General features: G+C 34.8%; 1 protein-coding gene across 2 annotated transcripts in view; it reads right to left on the bottom strand.

Annotated features, from left to right (window-relative positions):
* Window positions 1–468: 468 nt before the first annotated feature.
* Window positions 469–23,217, bottom strand: part of DPH6 (diphthamine biosynthesis 6) — a 183,002-nt gene continuing 160,253 nt past the window's right edge. For both annotated transcript variants that reach the window (XM_063089815.1, XM_063089816.1), the window contains exons 7-9: window positions 11,426–11,520; window positions 2,915–3,002; window positions 469–1,620 (exon numbers count right to left, since the gene is read on the bottom strand). In XM_063089815.1, coding sequence (XP_062945885.1) covers window positions 1,561–1,620; window positions 2,915–3,002; window positions 11,426–11,520 — 243 coding nt within the window. In that variant the 3' untranslated portion in view covers window positions 469–1,560. The remainder of the gene's footprint in view (window positions 1,621–2,914; window positions 3,003–11,425; window positions 11,521–23,217) is intronic.

The raw sequence follows: 23,217 nt of genomic DNA, 5'->3' as shown, positions 1-23,217 counted from the left end.
ATGTTAATTAATTCGTTAATATGAGTTTGAAATAACAATGTGATTTAGATAAAACATGTAGAAGAGAATCAGCCATTTTTGCTCTCCAGCATTTATTCATCTTTCTTTTAGTGATCATACTTCGTTTTCCCTCTAAGAACCCCTTCTCTACTGTATGAGGTGGCTCAGGAGTAAAGTTGATGACTTGGCCAGAGCTTTATCTTGGACCCTGTTTCTGATTCAGTGATGGGCACACAGCTAACTAGAGCTATTGAGATGAAATAGGATTTCAGTAAAGGCAGCTCTATTTGCCTCTGGATTCACATCAAGAATACTACTTAAAATGTTGTTATTTGCAAAAACAAAGAACAAACAAGCAAAAAACCAAAACCAAGAAAAACCCCAAACAGTCTTAACTGAAGCAACATTTAACATATTAAGTTATAATAAATATGAAGAAAAAATAGATGTTTGAACAAAACTCTGATGAATGAAATTAAAGAACTAAATAAATGGAGAGATGTTTCACGGATAGGAAGTATTCATGGATAGGAAGACTCAATATTGTCAACATGTCAGTTCTTCCCAACTTGAGGTATTGATTCAATTCAATCACAATCAAAATCCCAGCAAGGTAGTTTGTGGATATCAACAAACTGATTGTAATGTTTATATACAGAGGCAAAAGACCCAGAATAGTCAATACAATATTGAAGAAGAAGAACAAAGTGGGAAGACTGACACTATCTGACTTCAAGACTTACTATAATGCTACAGTAATCAAGGCAATGTGGTATGGCAAAGGATAAACATTGGTGGAACAAAGTAGAGAGCCCAGAACAAAAACACACAAATTGGAGAGGCCGGCGGTATAAGGGAACTCTGCAGTTTTCTCTCAGTTTTACTGTGAACATAAAACTGCTCTAAAAAGTAAATCTATTTAAAAAAAAGTTGTGTAAGGTCACCACACGTAATACTGAAAAATTACATATTTAATCGGTTTTAAAATAATCATAAAGATTTAATAATATTTTTCCTGTTTGTCCAATAATGTTGAAACTCTTGAACCATAAATATACTCAAAATAGAAATGACAAATCACCTTGGTGATACACAGTAGAATAAGCTTGATTGGCTAAATAAAGTGATCCCTTTATCTTCACTTTCAAATGTGTCTGCATCTTGATAAAATTGGCAGAGATGAGAACAAGAAAACAAGAAAGAGAGAAGGAGGAAAAGAAACTATTGTAAGGAAAGAAAAGAAATGTCACAGAAATGAGGATTGGAGATAAAGTAAAAGGGAAAAAAAAGAGGCACGTATCACCTAGAAGTCATAGGGAGGATGTGTTAACTAGAGAGAAAAAGGGAATCTTGAGGAGGCTGGCAATATTACCGAACAAGCCATTGACATTTTCCCCATTAATCAAATGGCTCCAGTAACTTCTTATAATGGTATATTTTTCAAAAAAAAAAAAAAAAAAAAAATGTAATGAGAAAAAGCTGGTCACGATAATTGAAAAAAAAATCTTTTTTTTTTGGCATAGAAATGGTAGCTTAGTGAACAATGTTCAAAAATGCTTTTCAAGAATTATGTACGAATATATTATTAGATGTTCTGTAGTTGTCAGGCACTGGGGACACCTAAAAAGAAAAAAGGAAAAGGCACCATATTTATTCAACGTCAATGAATATTTCACCTTAAAGAAGTAACATTGTTATCTGCAACAGAGAGAGCAAGTGCAGACAAATAAAACAGCAAAACAACAAAGTGAGTAGTGAGCTGTCCAGGTAGAGCAGAACATATAATGGCAGGAGTGTCTAAACAAGAATTGAATAGTTCTGATTTTCTGTGTGTATGTGGCAGCAAAAGTAGCAGAGACCTAGAAGTGGGGTCTTTTTTGGTGAATCTGAAAGATACTTGGACAGTGTAATTTCATTCTATTGAGGGTTACAAGCTTTTTGGTAATAGGTCACCAATAATAATCTTCCAGTCCAATTCAATGACCTATTGTCAATCCTATCCATTGCCATTTTTCTGGAAAACTTACATCAGTAACTATTCTCTACTTGTATAAACTCTCTCATCTTGAGATTTCTGGGGTTACCATTCTTTTCCCACCTTTGCCATCATTAGTCCTCTTGATCCTTCAGAATCCCTATCATTCATATGTATATATAAAACTGTGGGTGTACCTCAGGACTTGGGGAAAGAACACTAAAGATACAGAAGACCTTTTCCAATCCTTTTTCCATCACTACTCTCATTTCCTCACTTATTTTCTCAATGATAGTTTCAGCTATCATTTCTATGGAGATTAATGTAAAGCAAAATCTCAAGGATCACACTTTTCAAACAAAGGATGTAATCCAGATTTTTACCTATCCACAGGACATTTTTAAATCAAGATTCTGCTGTACCTTGATAATCGATGTATTTAAAATGTATTTAAAGTAGAACTACTGCACTTGTCTCACTCTCCATCTTTCACTTGTGTTTCTGTTCCCCTGGATAATTTTTTAAAAGGTTTTATTTCTCCTTTCCCCCTTTTAAACATTGTAGAGTGAAGATCCAATTCATCTTCAAACCTTTCCTCTAATGCTTATGCACAATAACATAATTCTTATCCTGCTAGATGATTCAACATTTGGTTTTATACTGTCCTGTCTTCACATTGCTTAATGTGTATATTATTCTCTTCTCAACTGACCTGCAAACACTTCAGAAATGTAATATCTTTTGTATCATATAGAGCTCCCAAACTATAATCATTTGTAAAATTCTTAATTATTGACTGAGGAACTGATAAAAAAAATCACTAATTATAAAATCAATTTTCTTTATCCTGTTATCTGTTGTTATAGAATTATATGTACAGAGCCAATGTATATATCTCAATCTTCTATTGAAATCACAGTCAATCTTAGATTTACTTGCCTTGTCCTCCAAGTGCAATTCTAAAAAGCGTAGATAAGCCACAGGTGCAAATGCATCAGCTGAATGTACGACTACTTCCGACGAGTCCCTGAAATACAAACATTTTATAATGCATTTATCAACTATATAAACTGAGGCAAATAACTCTTGCTACTTACTAGAAGAGATCCCAAATCCTTGTTTTGCATTTATTTCCAATGGTATTCCATATGTAGTGATTAACATGTATTTTTAATAAACCAACATTTAATTGGGAAAAGGATCAAGAATATTAAAGTTTGAAGAAAAAGTAATGAAGCTTTTCATCTTTATAAGGACATACAGTTCAACTTTCAGATTCACTCAAAGCTCTACGAACAATTTTTAGATTTAAATTCCTGTTCAATTTCATTTTCACAAATTTGCTTGGTATCGGCTAAATATTAAACATTAGTACTTTATCTTCATTATTCTTTTCATTTTCCAGAGTTATTTCATTCAGTGTTTCACAAAAAATTTCAATTATCCTTCACAAAAGCAATACTGATGGTGGTTTTAAGCTCTAGATGAACTCTTCACACTGCTATATCATTGCTTTTAAAATTGATTGTCTGACATAGTAATTACCACATTCAGGTAAAATGGTATGAACTGCTTGCTGGCACCATATGGATACTTGTAAATTAACTCAACTTTTATCAAAGATACCCTGTAAAGCACATATGAATAACCAAGATTATGTGTGAAGTTCTAATAACTAATTATTTTTTATTGTTTATTAAGAGAGCAATGATGTTTTGAATTTCAACTGAAAATTTAAAAATATAAATTCCTCATATCTCTAATGCATTGGGAAGTAGTTCTATTGTTTATATTAAGAGATCATTAGAATTTTGACCATTGTAGTACAGCAAAATAAATTCTTACTTTATTTGACTCTGCCAGTAACACACAAAAAATTATTTGAATCAACTTTTGTGATGCAAAGTTACTTAATGGCAATAGAAAAATTATTAGATTTTCATGACAAAATATGTTTACTTTCCATTTGAAAGATATTGAAAAAAATGTTTGATGATTTTAAAAAACACCTAATTACCATTGATGAAACATTAGTACTAAATATGCATCCTGTTAATGCTTAGGAAAAATCACATTAAAAAGGACTTCTACCACATTAAAAGGAAAGTAACTTAAAATATAATAGAAATAAAATCACTAAAGAGTCAGGATCCTGATAAAAATACGTAATTTGCTTCCAAAGGCTACATCTACTAAAAGATGCCTCCAGGTCTGATGAGGAGGAAGAGGAGAAAGATAGTACAGAGGATGCCCTCTTGCTTGCTGTCACCTGCCCCTCTAGTTTGACCCCCACTTGGTTTGTTAGTTGTAGTCTTGTTTCTCCACTCCCTTCAGAGTTGGCTGCTCTGGTGTTATCTTGGTTCAACAATCAGATTCAAACTTCAATTCTTGTTTACGATGTTACTCTTACATTAAATTTCATCTCCTTGTTTCTGACCCCAGGCTTGGAAACTGACCCTGAGGCTTAATTACACCTAATCTAGGCAGCCTGGTTTTGATATCCTTGACAACAGAGTGCACCAAAACTATAATTAACCTGAACCAATACTATTTCAGTAGAAAGGTATAACATAGAAAGGCTCTCCCTTCTCCCGTCAGTTATCTTCACTAGGAAGAGAAGGATGACAGCAGACAGCTTACTTAATTGATGTAATTACTGCGTTCTGAACCAAGATTGTTATCCAGAGAGAATATATACTGCTATGAGCACTAAATGAAGAATGTGATTTTTATGGATTCTATTAAATCCATAATCTCTAACTGACTAACATAATTTACATTCACTTATACAAAGCGAGAGTCAACTGGCAGAGACTAGAGCCCAAACGAACAGTTTTTAGTTTCAAATAGAATAATGCCACCTGAAACTATCACCTGAAACTCAACTTTCAAAGATCTCTGATCTCTGTTTGCCTCATGGATTTCTCTGAATCCTAAAAGCAGGATCTGTCGTAATATCCTCAGGTTAACCAAAGAATTAAGAACAATTGTGTCAGCAAAAACGCTTTCCAGTTGGCTGTTCTCCTCTTCCCCTATTAATATAAGTAATCATTTCAATCAATATCTTTCATACAACTGAGGCTTCTCCATAGCCAAGAGCTTGTCCATGTTCTCTTCCTTTGCTGCGTTGGGTTCATCTCTACCTACAACTTCAAAAAGACAGTTGAATCTGGTATGAGCTGAATCTGGTCTGATGCCAGGTTCCTGAGGGATGAGGTGAGGCCCTACCTCTTACCTCAAGAGAAAAAAACTGGTATTCTCTCTTAAGACTCAGCCATGATCTTTGTTCCTCCCTCTCCTCTAAAAAGACAACTGTGCTCAGTTGAGGCTGAGGCACTGTTTACCTTTCTTACTCAAACATATGATCTCTGTATTCACTAAAATGGACAGAGATATTCCCTGGGGACTCACACGTACAGTTGCAGACATCTCAAACATTATTTCCATGAAGGCTTCCTGGCATCCTTTAGTCAGTGCTAGTTTTCTCCTTTATGTGCTTGAGTACTACATTCATAGTCCTTTCATAACCTATCTACTGTATTATACCTATGTGTCTGTGTGCCTGTATTCCTTCTGAGAGAGGGACCAGTTTTGCTCATCTTTGTCTGCCTGTCCCTGTCCCATCCCACCCCTGGCTCAGCACAAAGTACATTGCATGGTATTCATTAGACATTTGTTGAATAAATAACTGTATGGTTAAACTTTGTTCAGTACCCTCACATTTTCATACCAACTGTTGAACCTATCAGAAACCCACACTAATTTTTCAGTTGCCTACCTTCACCCAAATACATACTTTTTCATACACTCATACTACATATATAAATATGTCAATGTATGTACACATATAGACCAACAACACCATATAACATCTCTAGCATAGTAAAAATAAAGGTTAATAAGTCTAAAAATTTAAATACAAGGAAAATAATTCTTAAATTTAAATACATTTCCAGGTCACACAGAATCAATGTGAGAAGGCAGATAAGTCAAAGTACGTGTTTCATCCCCACTACAAAATGCCATATTACAGTGCTCTGTACTGAGTCATGCCTTGAGTGGGTAGAAAATATGAAGAGATAGAGAAAGTGGGAAATGATTGTACAGTGTTTTAATCATAGGACTTAGTCTTTTGTTTCTTCCTTCATTCTTATTCTTCTATTCAAATCTGTAGCACTAATATAGTAATACTGACAATTCAAAGGAAATATAGGGTTGTCTCATATACTGACATTTAAAAAAATGTGTTAAATGGAAAGACATCCCATGATCATGGACAGGAAGAATTAATATTGTCAAAATAACCATCTTACCCAAAGCAATCTACAGATTCAATGCAATCCCTATCAAAATACCAATGACATTCTTCACAGAAATAGAAAAAAAAAAAAAATCCTGAAATTCACATGGAACCACAAAAGACCCTGACTAGCCAAAGCAATCCTGAGCAAAAAGGACAAAGCTAGAGGAATCACACTACCTGACTTCAAAATATACTACAAAACTATGGTAATCAAACAGCATGGTACTGGTATAAAAATAGACACAGAGATCAATGGAACAGAATAGAGAACCCAGTAATAAATTCAAACACTTACAGCCAACTAATTTTTGACAAAAATGCCAAGAACATACACTGGGGAAAGGACAGCCCCTTCAATAAATGGTGCTGAGAAAGTAAAATATCTGTATGCAGAAGAATAAAACTAGATCCCTACCTCTTGCCACTTACAAAAATCAATTAAAAATGAATTAGAGTCTTAAATATAAGACCCCAAAATAGAAAACTAATAGAATAAAACATAGAAAAAACAATTCAAGACAGTGGTCTGAGCAAATATTTTGGGGATAAGACTTAAAAAGCACAGGCAATAAAAGCAAAACTAGACAAATGGGATATATCAAACTAAAAAGCATCTGCCCAGCAAAGGAAACAATCAACAGAGTGAAGAGGTAGCCTTCAGAATGGGAGAAAATATTTGCAAACTATTGATACAACAAGGGATCAATATCCAGAATATACAAAGAACTCAAACAACTCAACAGCAAAAAACCAAAAAAAATCGATTAAAAAATGGGCAAATGACCTGAATAGACATTTCTCAAAAGAAGACATACAAATGGCCAGCAAGTACATGAAAAAATGCTCAACCTCACTAATTATCAAGGAAATGCAAATCAAAACTACAATGAGATATCTCACCCCAGTAAGAATGGTTCTAATCAAAAAAATATATATAAGAAATGCTGGCAAGGATGTGAGGAATAGGGAACTGTTACACAACATTGGCAGGAATGTAAATTAGCTCAGCCATTATGGAAAACAGTATGGAGTTTCCTCAATAAAACTAAAAATAGAACTACCATATGATACAGCAACCCCACTACTGTGTATTTACCCCCTAAAAAGGAAATCAGTATACTGAAGAGATATCCGTACCCCCATTTTTACTGCAGCACTATTCACAATAACCAAGATATGGAATCAACCTAAGTGTCCATCAACAGATGAAAGGATAAAGAAAACATGGTATGTATACACAATGGAATACTACTCAACCATAAAAAAGAATGAAATCTTGTCACTCACAGCAAAAATGAATGAGCCTGGAAGACAGTATGTTAAGTGAAATAAGTCAGCCACAGAAAGATAAATACCACATGTTCTCACTCATATGTGGCAGTTAAAAAAGTTGAGCTCATAGAAATAGAGAGTAGAACTGTGGTTAATAGAGGCTGGGAAAGGAAGGGAAAGGGAATAGGAAGAAGTTGGTTCATGGATACAAAATTACAGCTAGATAGGAAGAATACGTTCTAGTGTTCTAAAGTACTTTTAGGTGACTATAGTTAATAAGTTATTCTATATTTTCAAATAGTTTATAAAAGAGAATTTCAAATGTTCCCAAAAGAATGAAATGATTGAGGTGATGGATATGCTAACCACTCTGATTTGATATTACACATTATATACATGTGTTGAAATATCACTCTGTACTCCATGAACATGTACAATTATTATATGTTAATTAAAAAAATTTCAAAGCATTCATTAACAGAGAGAAGAAAATGATCACTTTCATTAACACAACTTCATGATTTTAGCTCTTCTGATATATACATAGACGATCCCCAACTTAAAATGGCTTACCCTACTGTTCAAGTTTACAATGGTGTGAAAGTAATATGCAATAAATAGAAACAGTACTTTGAATTTTAACTCAAAATTCTTTATAATAACTTTATTATAAAATAGGCTTTGTGTTAGATAATTCTGTTTAATTACAGACTAATGAAAAGTGTTCTAAGCATGTTTAAGGTAGGCTAGACTAAGCTATGATGTTCAGTAAGTTAGGTATATTAAATGCATTTTCAGCTTAAGATATTCTCAGCTTACAATGAGTTGACTGGGATGTAACCTCATCATAAATCGAGGAAGATCTGTATAAAAGTAATAAGTATTAAGAAAGTAGGTTTTTTATTTGAGGACATACAATTGTCCTCTTAAAAGCTAGGCTGCAATTCTTTTCATCAGGGATCCTCAGGAAAAAACCCTAATTTTCTGTTTTGAAAATTTGTATCTAGAGTTGAGTGACTTCACATATTAATTGACATGAAAAGTGAATTGGAAAATGTTCTAGGTAGAAATTTTCAAAATTACTTCCAGACAAAGACTGTTATACCAGTCTTTCCTGTATGATTTTTAAAATGTTAGTTGGAATTTGGGCAAAATATATCTCATGATAAACTTCTAGAACAACCCCAATCTCTCTAAATTACTTTATTATACAAAAGGATTCAATTCACGTTTTAAAAAATCCCTAATTACAATCAAATAATTTTGCACAGGAAAGTTTATTTTTTCTCCCCTTTGAGGTAGTCTTCTTTTTAGCAAAAACAAATAGCATTTTAATCAGACATTTGAAATGGGAATTCTAATAAATGATCAATTGTATGCTGATAGTGGCAGACACCTACTATATCAAATATAACAAACAGTAGTTAAATTTGTCTCAAAATATTGAATTCTAAATTACCAGATACAGAATTATTAATGGTCAGTTGTTAAAAAATAGTTATAAGGAGGGACTAAACTTACTTTTTAGTTGTATCATACACAAGATTATCTCTAAATAACATAACTCATTTATATACAGTGTTAGAATGTACGATGAATGTTCATTCACATTAACACATTTAGTGCATTTTAGACAGGTATGATAAGGACATTTCTATTTTAAAGAGAAGGAAATATTATATACTAAGTGATATCCTTTTTCCTCTAAACCAGGACATGTCCCAACCTATGATATCTATTTATAACCTAAAAAAGGAATACATCAAAGTAAGTTAAACAGGACATGTAAATAAAAATAAACAATAAACGACAAATTAATTCAATAATATTTAACAGACATTTATTAGTGCCTACTGTGCATTACGAGAGTTCAGGTATGAGAATGAGTGCTAGAGGCAATGGTAGTTAAAGCCTTTAAAAAGGGAAGGATTTAGCAAAGAGGGGAAAAATGGGAAGGCAATCTAGAGAAAAGGAACCACGTAAGAAAGTTAAGAAGCTAATGTGAGGCACAGCCTACGAAGAAAAAACCAAATAATACGCTTAAGCATAAGAATTAGATTAATGATTATAACTGATAAATGAATAAGAATGGAAAGACAGTGTTGCTTCTGTGTTCTCAGGGAACACACCCTTTTGGTAGCACTTATCATGTATTATTGATTTGCCCATCTGTCATGTTACAGGAAGAACTTCTGCAGAGCAGGGCAGCAGCTTGCAGAGTTCCACCTACATAATTTGTCTCAATTAATTATTATTCAGTTGCACACAACAGCTCATATTAGCACTATAGGGTTCTAATGCACCTTCCCTGACACCTTCTCTTTCATAGCATGACTAATTCCCCTCATGCTATTGTCTCCATCAGGCTTAGGTTTTCTTGTCTACAAAATAAGTAGGTTGAAAAAGATTCATTTTCCATAGACCTCCTAATTATGTAGTGTAAAGTAGTACATATCTTATAATTCTGGGTTGTCCTAAAAGACTTCTTGGTGCTCTAGGACCTCAATTTGTCAGACAAATGGGAAAAGTATTATTCTTTGGCATTTTTTCCTTATTGTTGTGTTTTTTTCCTAATTTGGTCAGACCTATGTTAATAAGTAAATATATCACAAGTTTTCTATTATACCATAATTTCACCCTAGCATGCAAATATTCTAGACAAATGAAACAGTATTATTTCTTAGAAGTAATACCTCATGAATACTTCATTCATGAATCATTTTGTGATCATCAAGGCCAGAAGAAATATTTCCCATCTATGAACTTACAACTCTTATCCTTTACTTACTGTAGCATAATTATACACAAATGTGTCTTTCTCCCACCCTTTTGAAGGCAGAAACTATCTTTGAACATCAATGGTGCCAAGTAGAATGCTTTGGACATAATAGATACTTGAAAAATATCTGCCAAATAAATTATTATTATATTGATTTATTTTATTTTATTTTACTATTATGTTGATTATTAATGGAAAAGAAGTTAAAAGAACATGAAAGAAGCAATAGTATATGAATTTTGCATATGGTAATGAAAATGGATTGCCATGTTTCACTAGATAAATGTATTTTTTTAGAAAATGCACCTTGAGTTGTTTTGATTTTCTTAGATCATTCATTCCCTTATTATCATGTACAAAGAAGTCAAATCTTAGTGTTGAAAATATTGAAACTGTCCATTCAATCAAGCGTAATTTTGACAATCTTTTCCAAGACGCATAAAGCTTAAGAAAAGCAGATAAAGTGCTCTCTCAGCATATGAGAAGAGCGACATAAATTAGAGCATGAATAATAACGTAATAAACTGAAGAAAGTTCCTGTTTCTCACTATACTAATTTTAACAATTTATGGCAAAGAAATCACACTATTCATCATAAACTGAATTCATTTAAAAGCAAAGTTTCTATGTAAAAATAACCCCAAATAGCTGAAGAGAAATGTATTAGGATTACCATTCTAAATTGTTAAAGCCAAGAAAAAGGGAAAAGAGGATGGAGTTAATGGAACCCACAGGCTACAGATGTGGCAGTTTATCAAATGTAGCTGTAATGAAAGATAAATAATATAGGCAATTCACACTTCATGAAAGGATAAAAGTGTCAGTGTGTAGGTACCAGTTTTACTGCAGGCCATAATCAGCAAGTAAACGAAAGTGCAATGTCTAAAAAGTTTATAGCCTTCTATGAAGGCCTCGTCTTGTCAGGTATTGATTTAGGTATCCAGACGACTTCACTGGTATTAAACAAATTGAGTGTGTGTGAACTTAGAGGACATGTTCTATTTCTCCCAACAAAAGTTGCCTCAAGCTTAATGTTAAGTTGCTTCCATCACTTAAATTTAAGGAAAGTGAAGGAAATGCTGAAATGATATCTTACACAATTATTTTCTTCTTAAACAGAGGGCAATCCAAAGTGAATGTTTCATACTCTCCACCTTCTCCACAAACATGGGCTCCATACTTCTTAGAAAGCTGAAAACAGGATAAAATAAAAAAGAAACAGGAAACAAAATTAGACTGCAAAAATGTTCACTTAACTTACATTATTTTGTCTTAAAAAAATACATGCAGGAAACTTAAATTCCAAAATAAATCTCAAATTTCAGGAAAATAATTATATTTATCCTTAAAACATGTAATTAAGGCCATTTCAAAAATATTATCATAAGACAAAGGATTTTTAATAATCCTTTAAACACTTACAAAAAAGGTGTAAGGGACCAACATTTTTGTTTATAATGACAAAACTGAAAGATTAGTGTAAATTTTAGGAATGATACTAGTTTTAGATTCAAAGGGAGGCTGTCATTGTGTAGTAAATGAGAATGCATGCAGCCAAACTGTGCTCCCCCCGCCCTTTGACTTTACAGGGAAGGGAAAAAAAATATGTGTGTTTAGAGAATTTCTCAGGGACAGAGAAAAAGCAATGTAAGGCCTTTCCTTAGTCCTATGAACAAAAAGAAGTCACATATGTGGTTATTATGCCTACGATTATTATTATTAGGGAAGTTTCAAGGGTACTGAGAACTAGTGAAGTTCCAAAGCTGAAAACAAGCCTTAAGAAGGTCTAACTACAAAAAAGGTTGGGATAGCATGTAAAGTTGTCTAATCAAACCTGAAATTAAGAAGCAAACTAAGCAAGCAAAGAAACAAAAAGTCTATTTATGACTTGCATTAAATATAAGCTATACTATTTAAATGATATTCAGAGTAAAAAAATCTCCTATTTGACTGATACACGGCTGGCACCAATGCTGGAGAGTACTCTCACTGGCTGTGTCATAGATATGCATCTTTCAGCTCCTGTGACAAGGCTTTGTTACTATGATTCTATCTCCTTCATTTTGAATGTCATAGCTTTCCCTGCTTATTATAGTCTCTCCTAGCCTAAAGTCCTCATAACCCAAAGCAGGGTGATTTCTTTGATGTTCTGTTACTAGCAGGTCTGGGACTGTGGCCTAAGTCTTCAGTTTTACCTGCATAGTTATGCATTTATTTATTTGGTTATTTTTGTGGTTGTGCAACCTATTCTGAATCCATTAAATTTCAACTATTGACTATGTGCCTTTAGGGATTTAAAGCATGGATCTATGTGAATTCTGCTCTTTCTAAAGACCAGTAGTAACATGAATGACATTATAAAGCTAAACAGCAAGAAAAATGAGGGAAAGAAAACTAGGTGGCACTTCCTATTGAGAGCTCACAAGGGCTAAGTAGATAAATTTTTACCACATTCAGTCACAAAATAGAGAATCAGCAAGGTCAAATTATGGCACCTGGTCCTTTTCTTTCGGTGGCTGGCCAGTACGGGATCCAAACCCTTGACCTTGGTGTTACAACACCACGATCTAACCAACTGAGCTAACCGGCCAGCCCTGATGGTTGGTCCTTTCGGAACAGATAACAGGAACAGACTACTTTACCATAATCAACCTAATTTAATTAGTATCTGCTTTGCAATAACAACATAGGATAATAACAGAGTATGGATTTCAGGGGTGCTTCTCTGTTCTGCCAGCTAGTGCCTATCCCCTTCTATTCTTTGCTGATTCTTTGCCCCCCAATTTCAACAATTTTCTATCGAGTGAAACTTCTGATCTCACCTTTATGATTTAAAGCCAGTCTCTTTATGTGGGTAATATAGTTTACCAATTATTAGCTTCCTTTTATTAGAAAATGTTTTATTTAAGCTCTGCATAATTTCTGTAAGCCACCACCAAAAAGTAACTGGATTTTTTATTAAAGTTGGCATGGAAGTGGTTCTATTAGTCACTAGCAAAAATAATGTAAGCTGCTATATTAAACCAACATATTTCCATTATAAAAGACTAATATAATCAAGAGGGGACTTACTAAAATCTGGATGTACCCAGTGATATTTTCAGTTCACATAAAATATTTCTATAACATTTGTTCATTCAATCAGTTCTTCAACAAATATTTATTGAACAATGATTATGAGCTAGGACTTGCTAAATGATGAAGTTCCAAAAGTAAACAAGACAATGTCCTTGGTCTCTTGAAGCTTACCAAATATACTGCACTCTATATTTCAGTGCCACAAAATAATGATGTGACAGTGATGTTGCATCTATAAATGAACGTGCACAATCTTGTCTCCTCTTCTACTACTGATTCATCAGTACGGACATATAAATTTCAAATCAAGAAATCTGGATTAAGACCCCAGTGGTTTCTATGGTTGAGGAACCAAGAAGTAGCCTGACTATGAATCCTTATGCTGTCTTTTGTGGCCCCCTTAAATTATTAGTGTCAGGCTTCAACGGAAGTTAAGTACTCAGAAAAAAATTCATCTTTATTGTCTTACTTTTAGCCAGCTGCAAGCCCTTTGATGTCTTGAGAGAACCTCCTCAAGAAGCAAAGACTATGCTAGCCACTATCTTTAATAAATATGCCAAGACATTGCACCCTATTATAAATCAAAATCCTTGTAGCACAAAAGCACGATGCATGTGATAGAAAGTGATGGTTTAGACAAAAGAAGAATACAGATATGCTCATTCCAGAGAAATACTTATGGTGCACAACTTTCAATTTACTTTTCTAAAACATGTAAGTCAGTGTTACTAATATCTATACTGTTCATATTAAGCAGCAACTTTGTCCTAATATATCTTAGGTCTATCTCTGGCTTTAACTCAAAATTGAATAAACACTCCAGACTACCTGCCAGATAGAGAAAGGGGTGTGGCTTTGTCTGGGATAAATATTACTTACTTTAGTGTCTACTGTTCTTTTTTAATTCAATTTCTACCATAAAATATTTTTTAAAAGTCAAAAAATGAAAAAATGTGACCTATTATCAAGAGAAAAAAAAAACAAAAAACAAAAAACCCCACAAACAGAAAATAGAAACAGACCCATACATTAACCAAATACTGGACTCAGTAGACAAGGGCATAACTATTATAAATGTGTTAAAGGATTCAGTGGAAAAGGTAGACAAAATCCACAAAGAGATGATAATTTCAGCAGAGATGGAAAATCAGGAGTAGATAAATATAGATTGATATCATGGCCCCAACATTTAATGGACGTGAGACCTTAGAGGAATTTCTTAACTGCTCTGAATTTCAGTTTTCCTAGGTAATACCTACGCTTATGGGGGTATTGTATTAATCAAGATGATACACAGTGTCCAGCACAGAGGAAGCACTCAGCACATGTTATCTTTTCTGCATTAGATTGGTTTGCCCTTCCCTTGGGCCTCATGCTCTTTCTCTTTAATCTACATACTCCTTTTATTGAGGATCATGACCACTACTCTATATTTATTACTTCTGTGCAAATGGCTCTCAAATAAAAAAAAATCCTAGCCACCGACCTCTCTCTCATATATCCCCCCCAATGCCTATTAATTGTTTTATTTGGAAGCATAGTTGTTTTGACTTCAACATGAATACAACAAAGTTCTTGATTCGTTTTCAAAACCTTCTCTCCCTGCACAATTCTCTACTTCTGTAATAGTTCAATCAAGCTTGAAATATTAGACTAGAACTTAACTACATCCTTTCCTTCTGCCACAGTCTATATTTTTTTTATTTCATTAATTCATTCATTAAATCAACAAACATTCACTCAGTTCTTACTAAGTGCCAGATCCTATTCTATACAGTAGGGTTGATATGGATCAAACTGTATTCCCCAAGTTTTATATATTAGAAGCTTGATTCCCCACTGTGGCTGTTAAGATGGTGAGAAATCCTGTTATGGTTATTGAAAAGTTGGGGCTTGAAGAGGTGATTGGATTGTAAGGACTATATACTCATGAATGGATTGATCCATTCTTGGAATAATGGGAGTGGTTCTGTTGGCTTTAAAAGGAGAATGCCGGAGGAGGTGAGTCTCTCTCTGCTTCTGCCATCCCACAATGTGGTACCCTGTTGTCAGAGAAGCCACGACTAAGGAAGACCTTCACTAGATGTGTTCCCTGGATATTGGATTTCCCAGCCTCCAAAACTGTAAGCAAAAAATTTTGTTTTCTTATAAATTATCCAGTTCCAAGCATTTTGTTATAAGCAACAGAAACGGACTAATACAAGGGTTATGGCAGTGAACAGACAGATAAAAGTGCATAATTCCTTCCATTCTAACATGCTGCCTGATCATTTTGTACTTGACAGTCATCTCTCATCTTCCTGCTTTGTTTTCACCCCTCCCAATCTGCTCTACATACCACACTAACTTTCCTTGACACTTTGTGATCATGGCACTCATCTGTTCAAAAACTTTTGGTGGCTGACCATTGTCTTATTCAATAAAAATCAAGGTCCTTAAACTGATAATAAAAGACATCAGCCATTTGGCCCCATCCTTCACGTGAATACAAAGATATAAAGCTAATACAATAGACAAAATAAAATAAAATAAAAATTCAAAGGGAACTTGACTGGCTGAAAAAAATAAAAAAGACTAAGTCTTATAAAGCAAAATATAAAGTAATAAACATAAACTCCAACATGCAGATTCCTTCTCTTCAACTTATAGGAATTACTCTTTTTTACTGCCTGTGGATTATTCTATCCTGCCTCATGACTTAATTTCTGTATTGCATCACTATATACCTCTTGAATTTAAGTCTTTCATGTGTGACTTTTATCTTATGAGACTGTAAGTTTCTAAATTTCCTAGACTTACTCATTATCTTCCTAACAGCATGTAGCACATAGTACTCAATAACCAACTGGCTGTCCTCTCCATGGTCCAGATACCTTTGTATGCTCCCAGAAAACAGCCTGACTTGGCATATACTACAGGTCTAATTTGAAGCAGAAACAAAGGCCACTCCTAGACCGAATTCCCAAGTAAAAGGGAGGACAAAGAAATATCTCAGAAATAGGGTAGATAGAAATAGAGGATAAAAATCCTCTACTTTTGGAGATCTAACAGAGTACATAAAATTCACACCTGATAGTCAATGTTTTCCTTATCTCATTAGCCACTGAATCAGCGATGCCATTATTTTTTCCCATTTTTAAGCATTTGGGGAATGTTACATAGAAAATGATACAGACCAGATGACCATTGGGTAAGATTAACACACTTGCTGCTATTTTGTCTGTAGTTTGCTTGATTAAGAAATATGTTGCTGTTTTCTAACCAGTTAAATTATCTTTAATAAATCAATGAGATCACTTTGTACTTATTTCGTAATATAATGTCCATTGATTCACATATATCTAAATTGTGCTAGGTTCTCTTTCAGATAAAATTTTTAGAGAAAGTGAAATTGGTTTGCCATCTAATTATTGTTAAGGAAAGCTTTTTAAAAAACATTTGAACAGATGTGCCTGACTTGGGTCATTTCGTGGCTTAAAAGAATGCCTTGTAGTTTCAGCATTTAAAAAATGAATTCAAAGTAAATAAAAAGGAAATTACTTATATGAATATATTCTTTCTGGCACACTTATATAGATAAATATTCATATTCATAATAACTCCATTTGAACACTATTGATTATTGAACTGAAATGGTTAAGGGCATCATGATTTTCCTGTTTAATTTTTTATCCTTTTAAAACATTGTAATAGCCATTATTGTAAGAATTTCCTCTTAAATCAAGATTGTTCTTTTAAACCAGCCTCATTTATTTTAAAATTGACTAATTTTAAAGTTGAAAAAATTACACTTCTTCACCTTCCACCCCCACTTACAGGAAACAATGAGGTTTATAAAAACAACCACAATTTTATTTTATAAATGGAATTCTTAACATACAAGATAAGTTCATGCTGCATAGGATCACTCATAGCACTTATTTAAGATGTATTTATTGAATATCTACTCTGGGTTTAGCATTGTTTTAGGTAGTGGGGATTACAATGGGAGCAGACATACACATTCTGCATGAAACAGCTTACTGTTTGGAGGTATAAACAGAAAGTTAAAGGAGGAATTACAATAAAGGGTAAGGAGTGCTTTGGCAGATAGGTAAAATGCTGTGAGAATGTAAAACAGGGGACCTAACTAGAAGGAACCCAAAAGGTTTCTCAAGGTAAGTAAAACTTAAGCTGACATCTGAAGGATAAGTTAACTAGGAAAGAGTGAAGAAAGAAGAGAGAAGATAGAAGAGAAGGAAAGAGTATTCCAGAAGAAACAGCATGTAAGTACCAGGGCACATGATGGGTACTAGAAATTGAAACAAGTTTGGCATAGCTGGAGCATAACTAGATGAGTAATAGTGGTGAGATGAGGCTGAAAAGCTACAAGGAGGGCAGATCTTATGGGGCTTCATAAGCCATGCGAAGTCATTATCCTAATATCAGTGAGAACCCGTGGAGAGGTTTTAAGCAGAACATTGAGCTGATTGCATTTGTATTTTAAAAACATATTTTTGGCTGCACAATGATGGGCCAGAGGGGAGTAAGTCTAGAAGTAAAAAGGACTAAGAAATTACTGGAGGAATCTAGGCAGGAGGTAAAGGTTTCCCAAACTGGAAAGCAGCAGTGGGATAGAGAAGAGAGAGCAGATATGTTGACAAGGGTTTTCAGAAGGCTGAAACTGTAGGGAAGAAAAATAATATCTTTTACTTATCCATCACAAGGTTCATGACTGAGTACCCTATGACAAAAGACAAATTAGTAGGAGAAAAGCATACACATTTATTTAGTAAGTTTTATGTGACACGGGGGACTTCATAAAGATATGAAGTTCCCCCAAAATGGGAAACTGCTTTTTTTTTACAGACAGTTGTGCATAAGTATGATTGGAGTACGAAAGGGTATGATTTAATGGTAATACACTGGGGTGGTGGGGGGAAGGGGAAGGACTTAGCAAAACCTGTTTGTTCAGATTCTTTCCTGTGTCCCTGGGTGACATTCCTTTCCTTTGGTGTAGGGAGGAGGACCCCTGTGGAATGAAGATCTTATGATCATCTTTAGAGGAAGGCCAGAGAATTCTTTTATGGCTTGCTTCACGGGAAAATGGTGGGAGACGGTCAGAGAATGATATTCCTGCTTCTGCTGTTTCCTCAAGTGCCAAGGTGCCATATTTTGGGGTAGCATGTCCTGATCCCACCAAAATTAATGATTAATTGAATGAAAGACTGAGAGAAGTTAAAAGAGAAATTAAGGAGAATTCCCAGCTTTCTGCATTGGGAAACTGAATGGATAGTGGTTCTGTTTACTGGTATATAGATTTTAGCATGAGTAGCAGTTTGCTGGGAGAGTCCCATGACCTTATCCTTTTTCAATTTATGTGGCACCACTTACATTTCAAATCTTCGCAATTATCTACCTCAGGCTTCTGTGTTACTCATTTTCTAAGTTACTGCTATGCTTCTCTGACTCCTTTCTCTCCTGCTGCTCCTAAGTTATAAATATCCCTTATGGTTCACCCTATAATATGTTCTTCTCTCTCAATGTATACTCTCTGATAGCTCAGGTGCTCCATGGCTTCAACCATGACCTTTATGCTATTCTGCTGCTGCAAATACTGATACTATCACTACTAATTAAAGACTATTTGCTTTATGCCTTAAGGTTAAGAAAATAATATTATTATCTTACTTAATCCTCAAAATGACTTTTAAGAATAAAAAAGAGCACAGCCTCTGAAATCAGATAGATTTAAAATAAATTCCAGTTCTTCTACTTCCCAGCTGTGTAGCTTTAGAAAAGTACTCATCCCATGAGTGATTTCTCATCCGTAAAATGTAAACATTAATAGCACCAACCTTATATGTTTGTCAGATGACTAAATAATGCATACAAAGCACTTAGCAAAGTGTATGGCACTTAATGAGCACTTAATAAATACATGGTTAGCTACAAGAGTAGGTAAAGCACATGTTATGAGGCACAGTGAAAGCAGCATTGCATAACTGGTTAAAAGCACTGGCTTTCGAGACAGACAGTCCTCGGTTCACATCCTGGATCTGTCACTTTCCAGCTGTGAGATTTTAGGTCATGTAGTTCTCTGATCCTCAGATTACTAACGTGTAAAATGGAGATGGCAACAGTACCAACTTCAGAGGAGAGCTGTTTTCAAGAATAAAATTATATGAAAGGAATGTCTAAACGTACTGTCCAGCACAGAACATATACTCAAACAAATGGCTGATAATTTTATTTTCCCCATTTTCCAGAGGCAAAAACTAGCTTGATTTGCAAAGGTTATGCAGCTTAGAACTATCAAAACCAGGATTTAGAGTCATATACTGACTCTCTACAATATGTTGATGAATAACAAACCTTAGTCTTTAGCCTGAACATCTCAATTGTGCTCCAATCTTATAGTTTAAAACATATGCCTTTAGTTTATAACTGTTATTGTTGGAAAAATATAGGAAAAATGGTCAGGGCCCCTCAGATGTTCAGAATCTTGCCAAGCATTTGATGTAAATAGGCATATGCACTCAGGTGTTCCTTGGTTATCGTCTAGTGTAATTGTGCATGTGCACCCAGGTGTCCTGGGTTATGCACTTAAGTATAAGGATGAGTGGCTCTGATCCACGGGGCCTCCTATCCCTGGGATGCCCTCCCCATGGGGGGGCATGGGGAGGCCACTACTGCTGCTGGAGGCTGCTGCTGCTATTGCCCCTGGGACCCTCTGCAAGGCCACTGCTACTGCCGGACCTGTAAGCTATCGGACCTGTAAGCTGCTGCCGCTGAGGAAGCTGAGGACTGAGCTCACGTTATCTGCCAACAGCCCCTGGAATCTTTCCCAATTACTTAGCATGGACCTGAGTGTGAGGGGTCTGGTGCCCCAGTCTGTACAATGGGTTTGGAGGGTCTGAGCCCTAGCTCTGACAATATAAATGGAAACTTAATATAACTAAAATAATGAAACATTTTGGCTTTAGTTATGATTTGCCTTACTTTACAGTTATAATCTAAAATTCAATGTTTTTAAGACCAAGCTTATCATGTTCTTTCTCAACCCTGTTTTCCTCTCTAGAGAAAAAAGTGCTTCTAATCTCCCCAATCATCATGTGTAGACTAATGTTTAATTCTTCCTTTTCCAGCTTCTGGCAATTTGGTGCCAATTTCTTTTTCATTCTTCCGTCAAAATCTTTCTTTCAATTTTGTCCCATCTCTCCATCCCTGTTGTTGGTGGCTACATACTGTAAAACCTCTCACCTGTTTCCTATAATAGCATCTTAGGCTCCTTTTCATTTCCAGTTTCTTCTATTCTGAATTCATGAATACTGCTTCCATGCTAAATTTCCTGAGATTTCTTTTAATAATGTAAATCTCTGCTGAAAAGCCATCTAAATATTCTTATTTCTTACCCCAAATCACCCGGCCTGTCTCTCAAGGCCCATCATGACTGAGCACTACATTCCCAACTCACCTATTTCTTCTTAATATTAACACCAGCTCTTAGTTTCATTTAAACTAAGTTCCTTGTTGTTTTTGCATGCCTTCTTACCAAAGAATCTTCATTCATACTGATTTACTTTGTTGCCACCACCCATGTAAATTCACCCATCCTTCAAACCAGTGTAAGTGTTAACCTTTCCATCCGTTACTCCTGGTCATGTGGGCATCTCCCATCCTCAAACTTTGCAGTTGTGGTTATAAGTAGTACCAGTTTGGCTTTGTCTAATCTGAGTTACTAGGGATTCCCCCCACAACTTTGCCCCCCAGCCCGGTAAACGCTATATTCCATGAAAAACGCTAACTCCTTGACTTATTTTGTACTCGTTATAGCAGTTAGCATAGAACTGGGCACATACGAAGTCCTTACACATACTTACAATTCAATTCTATCAGTACTGCATGACATTGGCAACTAAGAGCTCATCTATGGTACACATTCAGAGAAATGTCAGGGTCATATATTGGAATAGCCACTATCTATGGAGCACCTTCATTTCTTCTCTTTAAATACAACAATGAACAGACTCTACTGTCAGTTAAACTACTTAAGGCACACCTTTAAGAATTTTACTCCCTTCCTCTAAAACCTTCTGTTACTCCTCATTGTTTCAATAATTAAATCCTCACTTCAGCATTCAAAACCTCTGCTATATGGTTCAACATCTTTTATCAGCTTCATTTCCCAATACTCAAAATATACTCCAAATTGATGAGGCTAACCTCCAAAAACACCTTGTTTCTCCTTCCTCCCACGTTGGTATAAACTTTTTTTTTTTTTTTTTTTTTTTTACCTATAACAGTCTAGCCCGTCAAAATTCCTATCTATCCTTCAAGCCTATTACAGCTATGAATTTACCTTTGAAGTTACTCCAAATTCTCTCAGCAACATGTAATTTTTTTTCTTTGAAATATGGTACATATTTTTTACTTTCTTAGAGTACATTTTAAAACACCTTATAATTTTTATTTATAATAGCCAATGGACATCTCAACCATAAACTTCTACATACCCTTCCACCTCAGTTATGTTCAAAATTCAAAATCTCCCATCACAGATGTTCTGTTTCCTCTTTACTTCCAAGATCAGTGAAAGGTGTTCTCCATTAAAGTAAGCACTGAAGAACATAGGCTTAAAATTCTGACTCTCTCATCCACAACATCAAATCAATTTTGGTGAAATTTTCTTTCCCTTTTGTTTTTTGTTTAGGTAACTGGGAGTGCAAATTGTGCTTTTGTCAAACCTATAAGGAAGGCAACTTCTACAGAAGAGACAGAAGAAAAATGTGTTTGCCAAGAACTGAATCTAATCTCTTATGAGGTAGGAAGTAATTTAGGAAAGGAAGTCTGTATTTTTAAATAGGTATCCTTCTTGAGTTACAAATGAATACATTCCCTAGCAACCTTTAAGCTTGAAATCTGAGTCACATTTATCCTGGTTTGGCTCTTAACAGTACCCAGAAGACTGGTATGCTTCTTAAATAGTCAATACATACCTGCTTACCTTTAACTCAAGGCTAAACATCAGATTTCCCAAGTCTATGTTAGCTGGCCTAGAAAAAGCAACTAAATCTCCTGGAGAATGTGCTTCATAAAAAAAAAAAAAAGTAAACGAAGAAAGACACTGGATCTAGACAACAAGGCTCCAATGCAGAAGGAGGTGAAGTGAACCCCAGGATTATGGGGAGATTGTAGGATATCAGCCTTTTAACAGGCATATCAGCCTTGCAACAGGCATAGAGAGAAACTGGTCCAGATGAGACCAGGGTAGAAGGCCCTGGAAAAGACTTCTTCAGGAGGAAGAAGCTGACGAAATATTTCATATGTCTGAATATCTGGATAAGAGATTAGAAAACTGCAATAAGTGTAATGCTGAATTAGTTGTAAGTAGAGAGAATAATAAATAAATGAAGAAAACAAGACAATTATTAAATCAAGGGAGAAAATTAAAAGCACAGGAAAGAAAAGGCTTATTATCAGAATTTATTACCTGACTCAGCTGAGTATTGGGTTTTAATAGTTACAGTAATATAAACACTGAATTTTGATCTAACCAAAACTGCAATATAACCACATGGGAAGTTGGAAGGAGGGAAAGAGTACACATATATGATGGGGGCAAAGAGAGTAAAGACAGCTAAATCTGCATATTCCAGAGCAGGAAGTCAATAAGTAATGTTAAAATTGGGGAGGGTGGGTCATCATAAAATAGTAATACAAACATACAACTTAGAGACATGGAGGTAAATATCAAAACAATCAACTGTAAGAGAAGAAAGTCAGATGGTGAAATGGGAGGAGGTAAAAACACAGAAGGTTGTTTCTGTA

This window comes from Cynocephalus volans, chromosome 3, assembly GCF_027409185.1.
Source record: "Cynocephalus volans isolate mCynVol1 chromosome 3, mCynVol1.pri, whole genome shotgun sequence".
Taxonomy (NCBI): Eukaryota; Metazoa; Chordata; class Mammalia; order Dermoptera; family Cynocephalidae; genus Cynocephalus; species Cynocephalus volans.
The sequence above is the reverse complement of the archived record's forward strand: the minus strand, read 5'-3'. Positions and strand labels throughout refer to the sequence as shown.